General features: G+C 42.9%; 1 protein-coding gene across 1 annotated transcript in view; it reads left to right on the top strand.

Annotated features, from left to right (window-relative positions):
• The first annotated feature begins 10,108 nt into the window (after window positions 1–10,108).
• Window positions 10,109–13,296, top strand: part of Dock2 (dedicator of cytokinesis 2) — a 413,359-nt gene continuing 410,171 nt past the window's right edge. The window contains exon 1 of the mRNA XM_057774274.1: window positions 10,109–10,191. Within this exon, the coding sequence (XP_057630257.1) occupies window positions 10,149–10,191 (43 nt within the window). The 5' untranslated portion in view covers window positions 10,109–10,148. The remainder of the gene's footprint in view (window positions 10,192–13,296) is intronic.

Here is a 13,296-nt window from a genome sequence, read left to right as displayed (position 1 = left end):
TTCAATTGTTCATTGTTAAATTTGTAAACTTGGATATGAGTAAATATGGGTGAAAACCTAGAAACCAGAGGGAAGCTTATGTGCCAGGAGAAAAGAAAAACCTTTAAGGGGGAGAGGTGGGCAGGATAAGGAATCAAAGTAGGGGAACTTCAGGTTGTAGAAGGATAGAGTGGGGAAAGTCGGGGACCTGAAGGTGGGTGGAGACATGGGTCTGGGGAAAAACCTACCCAAACTCAGTGTGTCTGAAAATTTCACAAGGAAACTTGTGACTTTGCAAGCTAGTTAAAAATAAAATAATCAAGGGTAAAGACCTAGTCTTCCAACACAAACCTACACCTACGGCTCCTGGCCACATGTGTGAATGCCACACTCCTTCCCATCATGCATCGTGTAGTCTCTTACTTCCCCACTTTTGATGGAACACAAGCTCCGACAGTGGTTCGTTGTTTTGGCCTTAAACAAAGCCATTGTGTGCACTTAAGAATCAGGGAAACAGAGAATCTGTGCATGAGACAAAGCAGAGCACATGCTCTGTCTGGAGGACAGCGGCTAACGTGATCTCCATGACTCTGCCACAAGAAAGACGCCACAGTTATTTAGAAACCAAACAAGCCAGATTTTGACTGAAACCCCTCCATTGTTAACCATAAGCACACCATGAGAACCAAATAGAACTGTTTAAAGAGGCCATCCTTCAGTTTGGCCTTGCGCTACTAGTGTTGGGATTTGCCCAGTATAAATGTCTCTAGGAGAGGATGTTCTTGTTGCCAATCATGCTCAGACAAGGATGGTGTCGCCACGCACAAAATGAGCCTCAGCAACTTTGCAGGAAGAGCAAGGCAAACCTCAAGGTGGACTGGAAGAAGCCAACAGTTCTTGAGCATGAGTGTTGCAGGTACAATGGGCAGGATTTAGGAGACAGGGAGAGCCACTGGAAGTCTTTCTGAAACAGGCCAATCTGGAGGAGAGGAGGAATCCTCTCTGGAGGAAGGGTACACTGTGCAGGCTATAGGCCCTTGTGACATGTTTATGAGTCTTCAGAGAGCTCTGTCTGGTTGAGGCGGATTGTGTATGTGGTGTAGGGAAGGAGTGGTAAGAAATGGCCAAGGAGACAGGAAGTAAAGCTATAGAGGGGAGTTAGAATGTGTGTGTATTTCATCTTCTTGAAAAACAGTGTTCTGATGGATATGGGACGATACGTTGCGTGCTGTTCATTGGGACCTTGATAGCTTAGTTTTGCAACTGAAATCAATCCCATTGCTAGCCCGAGAGCGTGCTCATTAGCAATACTTTATTGTTTTGGTTTTTTTTTTTTTATTTTATTTTTGTCACAATTTTTTGATTGAGCTATATATTTTTCTCCTCTCCCCTCCCTTTCTACCCTCTCCCATGGTCCCCATGCTCCCAATTTACTCAGAAGATCCTATCTTTTTCTACTTCCCATGTAGATTAGATCTATGTATGTCTTTTTTAGGGTCCTCATTGTTGTCTAGGTTCTCTGGGATTGTAAATTGTAGGCTGGTTTTTCTTTGCTTTACATCTAAAAGCCACTTATGAGTGAGTCCATATATTTGTCTTTCTTGGCCTGTGTTACCTCACTTAATATGATGTTTTCTAGATCCCATCCATTTGCGTGAAAATTTCAAGATGTCATTTTTTTCTGCTGTATAGTACTCCATTGTGTAAATATACCACATTTTCCTTATCCATTCTTCAGTCAAGGGGCATTTAAGTTGTTTCCAGGTTCTGGCTATGACAAACAATGCTGCTATGAACATAGCTGAGCACATGTCCTTGAGTTACAATTGAGCATCCTTTGGGTATAGACCCAAAAATGGTTATTTCTGGGTCTTGAGGTAGGTTGTTTTCAAATTCTCTGAGAAATCGCCATACTGATATCCAAAGGGGCTGTACCAGTTCGCACTCCCACCAGCAATGGAGGAGTATTCCCCTTACTCTGTATCTTCTCCAGCATAAGCTTGGCCATTCTCACAAATGTAAGACGGAATCTCAAACTTGTTTTGATTTGCATTTCTCTGATGACTAAGGATGTTGACCATTTCTTTAAGTGTCTTTCAGACATTTTAGATTTCTCTGTTGAGAGCTCTCTGTTTAAATCTGTACCCCTTATTTTTTTATTGGATTATTTGTTCTTTTGATGACCAGTTTCTTGAGTTCTTTGTATATTTTGGAGATCAGCCCTCTGTCTGATGTGGAGTTGGTGAAGATTTTTCTCATTCTGTATGCTGCCGTTTTGTCTGGTTGACTATGTCCTTTGCTTTACAGAAGCTTCTCAGTTTCAGGAGGTCCCATTTATTAATTGTTTCTCTCAGTGTCTGTGATACTGGGGTTCTATTTAGGAAGTGATCTCCTGTGCCAATGCATTCAAGTGTACTTCCCACTTTCTCTTCTATATGGTTCAGTGTGGCTGACCTTATATTGAGGTCTTTGATCCATTTGGACTTGAGTTTTGTGCATGGTGATAGATATGGATCTATTTTCATTCTTCTACACGTTTATATCCAGTTATGCCAGCGCCATTTGTTGAATATGCTTTCTTTTTTCCATTTCTATGTTTTGTGTTTCTTTGTCAAAAATCAGGTGTTCAAAGGTGTATGGATTGATATCCGGGTCTTCAATTTGGTTTCATTGGTCCTCCTGTCTGTTTTTATGCCAATACCAGACTGTTTTCAGTACTGTAGCTCTGTAGTAGAGTTTGAAGTCACAGATTGTGATGCCTCCAGAAGTTCCTTTATTGTACAGGATTGTTTAGGCTATCCTGGGTTTTTGCTTTTCCATATGAAGTTGAGTATTTTTCTTTCAATGTCTGTCAAGAATTTTACTGGGATTTTGATGGGCATTGCATTGAATCTGTAGATTGCTTTTGGTAAGATTGCCATTTTTACTATGTTAATTCTATCTATCCAAGAGCATGGGAGATCTTTCTACTTCCTGGTGTCTTGTTCAATTTCTTCAAAGATTTAAAGTTCTTGTCATAAAGGTCTTCCACTTGTTTGACTAGAGTTACTCTGAGATATTTTATGATATTTGTGGCTATTGTGCAGGGTCATGTTTCTCTGATTTCTTTCTCAGCCCATTTATCATCTGTATATAGGAGGGCTACTGATTTTTTTCGAGTTAATGTTGTATCCTGCTACATTATTGAAGGTGTTTATGAGTTGTAGTAGTTCCTTGGTAGAATTTTGGGGGTTGCTAATGTAAACTATCGTATCATCAACAAACAGTGAGAGTTTGACTTCTTTTTTCCAATTTGTATCACCTCAATCTCCTTTTGGTGTCTTATTGTTCTAGCTAAGATCGCTAAGATCTCAAGAACTATATTGAATAGAAAAGGAGAGAGTGGACAACCTTGTCTTGTTCCTGATTTCAGTGGGATCACTTTGAATTTCTCTCCATTTAGTTTGATGTTGACTGTTGGCTTGCTGTATACTGCCTTTATTATTTTTAGGTATATTCCTTGTATCCTTGCTCTCGCCTTTATCATGAAGGGATGTTGCATTTTGTTGTAAGTTTTTCAGCATCTAATGAGATGATCATGTGTATTTTTTTCCAGTTTGTTTATATGGTGGATTACATTGACAGATTTTCATATGTTGAACCATACCTTCATCTATGGGATGAAGTCAACTTGATCATGGTGGATGATTTTTCTGATGTGTTCTTTGATTCAGTTTGCCAGTATTTTCTTAAATATTTTTGCCTCAATGTTCATGAGTGGGATTGGTCTGTAATTCTCTTTCTCAGTAATGTCTTTATGTAGTTTGGGTATCAGGGTAGTAATGGCCTCATAAAAACAGTTTGGCAATGTTCCTTCTGTTTCTATTGTGTGGAACAAGTTGAGTATTGGTATTAGTTCTTCTTTGAAAATCTTTCAGAATTCTGTGCTGAAACCATCTGGTCCTGGGCTTTTTTTTTTTTTTTCTGAGAGACTTTTGATGACTGTTTCTACTTCTTTAGCAATTATAGGTCTATTTCATTTGCTTATCTGGTCTTGATTTAATTTTGGTAAGTGATATTTATCCAGAAAATTGTCCATTTCCTTTAAGTTTTCCAATTTTGTGAAGTACAGGTTTTAGAAATATAACCTAATGACTCTCTGGATTTTCTCCATGTCTGTTATGTCCCCCCTTTCATTTCTTATTTTGTTAATTTAGATATTCTCTCTCTGCCTTTTGGTTAGTTTGGATAAAGGTTTGTCTATTGTTGATTTTCTTGAAGAACCAACTCTTTGTCTCATTGGTTCTTTGTATTGTTTTCTTTGTTCTGAGAGCTGAAATGTATCTTTCAGCTCTCAATTTGATCATTTCCTGCCATCTAGTCCTCCTGGGTGAGTTTGCTTCTTTTTGTTCTAGAGTTTTCAGGTGTTCTGTTAACTCACAAGTGTGAGAGTTTCCCAGCTTCTTTATGTAGGCGTTTAGTGCTATGATCTTTGCTCTTAGCACTGCTTTCATTGTGTCCCATAAATCTGGGCATGTTGTGTGGTCATTTTCATTAAATTTTAGGAAGTCTTTCATTTTTTCTTTTATTTCTTCCTTGACCCATTGATGATTCATGTGAGCATTGTTTGATTTCAATGTGTTTGTAGGCTTTCTGAAATTAGTGTTGCTGTTGAATTCTTATTTTAAGCCATGGTGATCTGAAAAGATACATGGTGTTATTCCATTTTTGGGTTTTTGTTGTTGTTGTTGTTGTTGTTTTTGGTATCTGTTGAGGTTTGCTTTGTTACCCTAGTATATGGTCAGTTTTTGAGAAGGTTCCATGAGGTTATAAGAAGAAGGTATATTATTTTATGTTTGGAAGGAATATTCTGTAGATGTCTGTTAAGTCCACTTGAGTCATAACATCTGTTAGTTCCCTTATTTCTCTGTTAATTTTCTGTCTGACAGACCTGTTCAGTGGTGAGAGTGGCATGTTGAAGTATCCCACTGTTAGTGTGTGTGGTTTAATGTGTGGCTTAAGCTTTAGAAGTGCTTCTTTTACATATGAGGGTGCCTTATATTTGGGGCATAAATGTTCAGTATTGAGATTTCTTCTTCATGGATTTTTCCTGTGACTAATATGAACTGTCCTTCTTTGTCTCTTTTAATTGATTTTAGTTTGAAGCCTATTTTGTTAGCTATTAGGATAGTTACACCAGCTTGTTTCTTATGCCTATTTGATTGAAACATTTTCCCCAGAGTAATCTGAGGTGATGTCTGTCTTTGAGGTTGAAGTGTGTTTCTTGGATGCAGCAGAAGAAGGGATTCTGTTTTCATATCCATCTGTAACCTGTGTCATTTATTTATTTACTTACTTACTTACTTATTTATTTATTTATTATGTATACAATATTCTGTCTGTGTGTATGCCTGCAGGCCAGAAGAGGGCATCAGACCCCATCAAAAATGGTTGCGAGCCACCATGTGGTTGCTGGGAATTGAACTCAGGACCTTTGGAAGAGTAGGCAATGCTCTTAATATCTGCACCATCTCTACAGGCCCCTAGCCTGTGTCTTTTTATAGGTGAGTTGAGTCCATTAATACTAAGGATATTAATGATCAGTGATTATTAGTTCCTGTTATTTTAGTTTTTGTTGTTGGTGATGTTATTGTGTGTGTTTTCCCCTTTTTGGGGATTTGCTTCTGTAAGATCACCTATTGTCTGTGTTGTTGTGGATGTAGTCAATCAACTTCCTTGGCTTGAAGTTTTGCTTCTAGTACTTTGTGTAGGGCTAGGTTTGTGGCTAGGTATTGGTTAAATCTGGTTCTGTCATGGAATATCTTGTTATGTCCGTCTATGGTGATTGAAAGTTTTGCTGGACATAGTAGTCTGGGTTTAATATCTGTGGTCTCTTCATGTCTGCATAATGCTTGACCAGGATCTTCTGACTTTCATTGTTTCCATTGAGAAGTCAGGTGTAATTCTGATAGGTCTGCCTCTATATGTTACTTAGGCTTTTCCCTTTGCAGTTCTTAATGTTTTTTTTTTATTTTGTATGTTTAGTGTTTTTGATTATTATGTGGTGAGGGTACTTTTTTTGATCCAGTTTATTTGGTATTCTATAAACTTCTTGTATCTTCATATGCATATCTTTTTTTTAGGTTGGGAACGTTTTCTTCTATAATTCTGTTGAATATATTTTCTATTCTTTTGAGTTGGACTTCTCTTTCATCTATTCCTATTATTCTTAGGTTTGGTCTTTTCATGGTGTCCCATATTTCCTGGATATTTTGTATTAAGCTTTTGTTAGATTTAATGTTATCCTTGACTGATGAGTCTATTTCCTCTATTGTATCTTCAGTGCTTGAGTTTTTTTTCCATCTCTTGTATTCTGATATATATGCTTGCATTTGTGGTTTCTGATCATTTTCTCATATTTTCCATTTCTATAATTCCCTCACTTTGTGCTTTCTTTTTTTGTCTCTATTTTGATTTTCAAGTCTTGAATTGTTTCTTTTATTTGTTTGATTGCTTTTTCTTGATTTTCTTTAAGGGATTTGTTGATTTTTTTCCCAATTTTTGTCTATCTTTTCCTCCATTTCTTTGAGGGAATTTTTCATTTCCTCTTTAAGGGCCTCAAACATTCTCCTAAATTTATATTTTTAGGTCATTTTCTTCTGTTTCATCTATATTTGGTCGTTTAAATTTTGCTGTTGTAGGGCCACTAGTTTTTATTGGTGTTGTGTTGCCATTTGCGATGTTGAGTGTGTTCTTACCTTGTCTACCCATCATTTCCTCTGATTGGTGTAATTGGGGCTGTGTCTCTGGTGATCAATCTTCCAGGTGCCAGTGGATCCAAGGCTCAGATAGTTGCTCCTCATGGTGCAGTCAGGGCCTCGGTTCCAGTCACCCTCGAGGTCACTCTGTGTTCCTAAAGGTGGCTTTGCAATCCCCGGGGTCACTTGGGCCTGCTCCCATGTAGGTTGCTTGCTTGGGGGCTGCTGCCACTGAGGTCATTGCCTTGGGCCTGCTCCAGCAGAGTTCGCTGACTCAGGCCTGCTTGGACTGAGGTAGCTGATTCACACCCGGTTGTGTAGAGGTCTCTAGCTCAGGACCTGCTCCCTCAGTGGTGGCTCCCTTGGACCCACTTCTATGGAGACCATTGCCTCAGGCCTGCTCCAGCAGAGGTCATAGGCTCAAGACTTCTCCTGTCGAGGTTGCTGCCTTAGGCCTGCTCTGGTTGAGGTCACTGGCCCAGACCTTCTCTGGCAGAGGTTACTGGCTCAGGCATTCTATAGATGTTCCTGGCTTGGGCCCGGTCTTGCAGAGGTCTCTGGCTTGGACCTGTTCCCTCAGTGGTTATTCCTTTGTACCTGCTCCTGTGATAGTCGCTGCCTAGGGCCTACTATGGCAGAGGTGGCTGGCTCAGGCCTGCTCTGGCAGATGGGTCAAAATGTTTTTTAAATGCATTTAAGGCCTGGAGAAATGACTCAGTGATTAAGATAGTGGTTCTCAACCTGTGGGTCACGACCCTTTCATAGCGGTCACCTAAGACCATCAGAAAACACAGATATTTACACTGAATTGTAACCGTAGCAAAATTACAATTATGAGATAGCAACAAAAATTATTTTGTGCTTGTAGTCACCACAACATGAGGAACTGTGTTAAAGGGCTGCAGCCTTAGGGAGGTTAAGAACCACTGTGTTGACAGCGCTAGCTGCTCTTCCAGAGGACCCAGGTTCAGTTCCCAGCAGTCACATGGCAGCTCACAACCACTCTAACCCCATTTCCAAGGGAACTGATGCCCTCTCCTGGTCCCCACAGGCACTGTGTGTGTGTGTGTGTGTGTATGAACATGCATGCTGGCAAAATGCCAGAACACATAAACTAAACTTTGAAAAAGAACAGCAGTTAATGGTACAGAGTAACACGTAGGTATGGTCTTCTCCAACCCTTCCTCCTACATTCACTTCTAGATATTGACTGTTTCTGGAATATAGAATTAAATGCTCGTGATTATGGAAGTACTTTCACAGTACCCTGCCCTTGCCTGCAAAGACAAAATATTTACTATCCAGGCTACTTCAGAAAATGTTTGCCAAGCCCATTCATTGGGCTTAAAAGGAGATGATTTTCAATAATCCAGGTGAGCCTGACCCAACCAGTTCACAGGTTTTAAGGGCAAGGCTGGGGGGGGGGTCCTTGATAAAGATGAAATTGTTATCCTTAATAAAGATGAAATTGTTATCTCTTCACTCCTGCTTGTATTTTCAGCCTGTCCCATAGAATTAGATAGAAATTTCAGTTTCTGAAGGTCAATGGGAGATATCCAGGGGATAATGTAAGTACTTTATGAGAGAAAGGCAGCTTCCACAATCTGAACTACATATATTTATCTGTGCAAATGTGTGTGTGTGTGTATTTTGTGGTGGCTGTTTGGATGAGGATGGTTCCCATAGGCTTGTATATTAGAATGCTTGGTCTCCAGCTGGCAGAACTGTTTGGGAATAATAATGAGGTGTAGCCTTGTTGGAGGAGGTATGTCAGTAGGGATGGACTTTAAGATTTCAAAAGCCCATTCTAGTCTCAGTTGGCTCTCCTGCCTCATGCTTGTGGATCAGATGTAAGTTCTCAACTATTGCTCCAGTCCTATGTCTGCCTGGTTGTTTCCATACTCCCACCAAGAAGGTCGTGAACTCTACTACCTTTTTTTAAATTGCCTTGGTCATGACGTCTTATCACAGCAACAAAGCAGTTACTAATATATGAGTATTACATACACACACACACACCACACATGCACGCACGCACGCACTCTCCTGGCTTTGGTCTTCTGGCAAAGCCCTGATCCCACTGCTAACCGTGAATGACTCTCCTGTGGAATGTTGTCCTCCGTGTCTAATAGCCCTTCCTAGGCTCAGTGGAGCCATTGTGACCATTCCCAAGGGACCCTCAAGATTTGGCCTGTTGACAAGGGACTGTGGGCAGTCATTAGAACCTCCTTCGGGATTTTAGCCACTCTTTTCTGTATCTCCCTGGCAGCTACACGCAATTTTGTCCCAGGTGTACAAAGTCTCATAGTCTGAGAGTCGATAGAGTAGGTAGTATGTGATAGGTTAACCTATGCAGCTATAGGAAGTGGTCATCCATGCTGGGGTGAGACATTTTAGTGGTGGGGCTGTTTTGGGGGTCACCGATGCTCCTATAAAGTAACCCCTCAGCCGTGCTCTCATAAGCAAGCCCAACGAACTTTGGTTTGTCAACCTAGACTTGAGAGGTATCATTACGACCTCCACCTAAGCTGTGCTGCCAGGAAACTGAAAAGTCAATAAATTAAAATGAAAGGATATTGGTATTTTTGTGATAGCTATCTGTCGGAGGCGATATTGCCTAGTCTTTCCTAATGTCTTTGGAGTACGCTGGAAAAGGGGTTATGGGAAATGATAGTGAAGAAAGAAAATTCAAGCATATTTAGATCACTGTTACCGGATCCCTGAGAGAGATTTTCCTTTTCAGATAGAGCCTATTCCAGGAGCCAAATTGTCTGTCTGAGCCACCCTCCCTATGTCTTTCCCAGTTTGCTCTTGCTGGTGACGTGGGTGCTCTTGACCTCCTGGCACCGTGAGCCCGTGGTGTGCTGCTTAAGTCAGAGGGGAATCTCCTGAACTTCATCTGATTCTCCCCTGCATCCATGGTGCAGAAAGGATGCTAACTAAAGTGACTTCTTCTCCATCTCTAGTGTGTCACCCGCTGTGACACGGTCTTTTCCAGTCCTCACGAAAAGCATGAGGGGTACCCACTCATGGCCTGTCCTCCAGATGAAAAGCCAAATCAGACAAATAAAGATCAGCCCACCGAGCTCATGCTTAGTCATTAATGGGGTTCAGCAGTCAGGAGAACCCTGCTCTTGTTGTCTGGGTTGGCTTTAAGCACCTGTCCAGCTTGTAGTCACTTACCTGGGGAAGAGACAAATTGAGGGTGGGCTCCAAGTTTTGTAGGCAGCCTTCTAGCCCTTATAAGCAAATTTGTGTGTCCCCGCTGGAGAAGAAGGGGGAGGAGGCAGTGAGAACCCAGAGGAGGGGAAGGCGGACCTTGAGAGAGAGAGTTTAAAAAGAGGAAGGAAGTGGGGCCCAGTAAGGAGCCTAGCCACCCCCAGTCAGCTTCTTCACTAGAGAACAGAAGGTTCTCAAGGCACCGGTCTAGCCATGGCCCCTTGGCGCAAAACTGACAAGGAGCGACACGGTGTGGGTAGGTGTGGGCACCGGGTCTGCAGTGCAGAGGAGGGCAGGTGGCTGGAGGGCCTCTCTCAGGTCGATGTGATGGCTCGTGCCGCATGGGTGAGGGCAGGGCATGCCGTGCAAACTTAGGTCTGGGTCTCAAAGCTTTTATCTGGCTCCTGCAGCCTAGACTGAAGGAGAAAACGGGGGGGGGGGGGGGCGGAGAAAGAGTATCCTTCCCCCCCTCAAGCACTCAGGCATCTTCCAGATGAGGTGTTGTCATTATTTTGATATTCAGCCCCCTGTGCCAGGCTTTGCATTGCATAGAGCATGCTCCGTCTCTCTCCACCTGCCTATCTTGAAGCCACCACGGCTCCCTCTACCATCTCCAAAGCCACACCATCTGCTGGTTTGCTCTGTCTGTTTCTCTGAGCCAGGTGACCCTGATCGGCTCCAATATCCCAGGCATCCGTTTTGGAGAGGGACTGAAGCCGTGGGTCCTCTGCTAGCCCCGGGGAGCCTTTGAGAGAATGATTCCTGTCAGGTTATCTGAGATTTCGCTGAGAAAAGAGCCTCATCAGCCATCTAAACTCCCAGAGGCCTCTGCTTCAAATTGGGGGCGGAAGTGGTGGCTGGGGGAAGGGAGGTGTCAGGTACTGTGACTCTAAGTGGCATTGGTGACACAATCCTCTCAAACTGTAAGTGAGAATTGGAAGGTTATTTGGGGGATTTCCACACTGCCAGATCGCAGTCACCACCCAAGAGAGGATAATTCAGCAGGCCAGGCCTGAGGCAACGCAGAAGTGGGAATGAGAGGTGCAGGTGTGTGTGTGTGTGTGTGTGTGTGTGTGTGTGGTGTGGTGTGGTATGTGTGTGTTTTCCTGCGCTACTTTGTAGGTGTTCAGATCTATCCATCCAGCACTTTGACACTTTGAAACACTTTAAGATGAAAAATCCCTACCAGAGAACAGACAAATCATATCTGCAAGGGGTCTCCATCTCTAAAATGGGAAGTTTGAACTAGACTCAATAAGGGCCACTTTAAAACTCCAAAGCTTCTCCAACTCTGCCCTTCCCAGCAGGAGGTACCCTGTTAGCAATCTACACTTGAACGGAGGAGGAGGGAGAAGGAGGGGCAATAAAATGGGCAGGATGTGTAGGTGGATGAACCCTTGTGCCCCAGGAGATGAAAGCCAGCCTGGAGTAGTAGATCCAGAAAGGAAGGGCTCTTAGCATCCATTGTGTGAAAAGGCAATGGTTCGGTGCAAGGCAAATGGAAGCCGCATCTAAATTATATTCCTGTTTTCTCACTCTACATCCAGGTAGAAACACTTTCCTATTTCATAGCATCCCATTGTGAAGGACACTAGAGACGAAGGGCATGCAGGCTTGGAGGGAGACAAAAAGCTAGAAGTGCATGAGGAGTTAGGACGGCTCCGCCATCCCTGGCTTCTTTTCCATCAGGTACATTGTTCAGAGTGGGTGTCGCTAGCTGTCCTTCCTGTGGCCTCATTGAAAGGGGCGCTGAAGTCACCTGCTGCAGCCCCTCCGTCACCAGAACAGGCTCTTTCTTAGCCACCTTGAGGTCTAGTGGGCAGTAGGTGATCACCAGGCTATTTCCGGTTCCTGCTGCAGCCTTGACACAGGCCTCCATCAGAGTTATAAGTTTGGGTTGTGATGTCAGACCTGAGTTCAAATCTGCACTTGTTTCTTCATCTATAATGAGGGGAAGATGATCATGATGATGATGATGGTGGTGATGACGATGATGATGGTGGTGCATGCAGGTTTGATGGGATTGTTCTGGAGACTTTCTGGAGCGATAATTATAAAGCACTTTGATATTATAAAGTGATAATTATAAATACTTCTGGCCAAGATCAGGGGACTTATCGTAAAATGAGCGCTGCAGAATCAAGAGAGACAAAGAATGAGGGCCCCAACACTGACTTCAGAACAGTTGCTCCTAGTAAGACGGTAATGGCTTAAGTGTACGAGGCCTATTCTCATCTTTGACTTTGGAATGTCTGCGTGAGAGACTGTATTATTAGTCCCACTATACAGGTGAAGACCCTGAGTTCATGTAACTTGGTGATAATGAAGCTGACTCTTAAATTCCACTGCCTCCAGACCTTAGGCTTTAAGTACTGTAGGCATTCGTCACTGTATCAGAGGGGCCCTTGAAGGGAGATGTCACAGATAAAAGTAGAAAACTCCTGCGTGGCAACTGGATCAAGCGAGAAGTTTGATGTGGTTTTAGTGGATGTCTGTAGGGAAAAGGCTTGTGAGAGGGAGTTGCATATCTGGTCTTACTTTTGTGGTTCCCAGGCTTTTGAGTGAGAGTGTCCCACATAATAAAAGCAGCCGAGAGATGGACAGGGATTGGACATCGGAAGGGCAATGGGTAAAAATTCTGTGCATCTCTAACTGCCTAATTGGATGGTCTAACCCAGATCCATTTAAAATTAGCATGATATCTGGCATTTGGAATCTCCGACACGTCCGTGAGATTCTGGTCAGTGACGATCTCTTTCTTAGAAGAAGAATGGGAAGGGATGGAGGGAGGAGGGAGACAGAGAACATTGGGCGTAAGTCTGGCTGTGGGTGAAAGCAAACCTCTGAAATAGTGGATTGGTGGGAGGTACACGTTCCTCTTGCTGCTCACAAAATCCATAGAACACCGAGTCCAAGGTGGACTGATTATCACCTATTTCCCACTACTGTCCCGCGTACATTTACCAGCCAGGGTTTGCTGCCCTTAGAAACCTCCACCCAGAACCGCTGTGAGAGGAAAGGTAGATCGGTCCATCCTGCCTTCTGTGCTGCTTTCTCGGGATGCACCCTCTGCCTCTTGAAGCAGGCTGCCTGCAGAAGTAGTCAGGTCCTCTTCACAGCCATCAGGAATGAATGATAAGGGAACATGGAAGGCATGGCCTTTCCCTTTAAGAACACTTAATCTGAATGGATACTTGGCATTTCCTCTTACAGCCTATGGGCTAAAACCTAATCACATGACCAAATCTACCTGCAAGAACAGCTGGGAAATGTAGTCTGTATCACAGTCAGTCAGGTATTCAGCTAATATTTAGTAAGGCCACCCCTGAAGCAAGCAAGGAAGATAGAGTAGATAAAATAT

Source organism: Chionomys nivalis, chromosome 7 (genome assembly GCF_950005125.1).
Source record: "Chionomys nivalis chromosome 7, mChiNiv1.1, whole genome shotgun sequence".
NCBI classification, from domain to species: domain Eukaryota; kingdom Metazoa; phylum Chordata; class Mammalia; order Rodentia; family Cricetidae; genus Chionomys; species Chionomys nivalis.
Note: the sequence above shows the minus strand (reverse complement) of the source record. Positions and strands in the feature narration are given on the sequence as shown.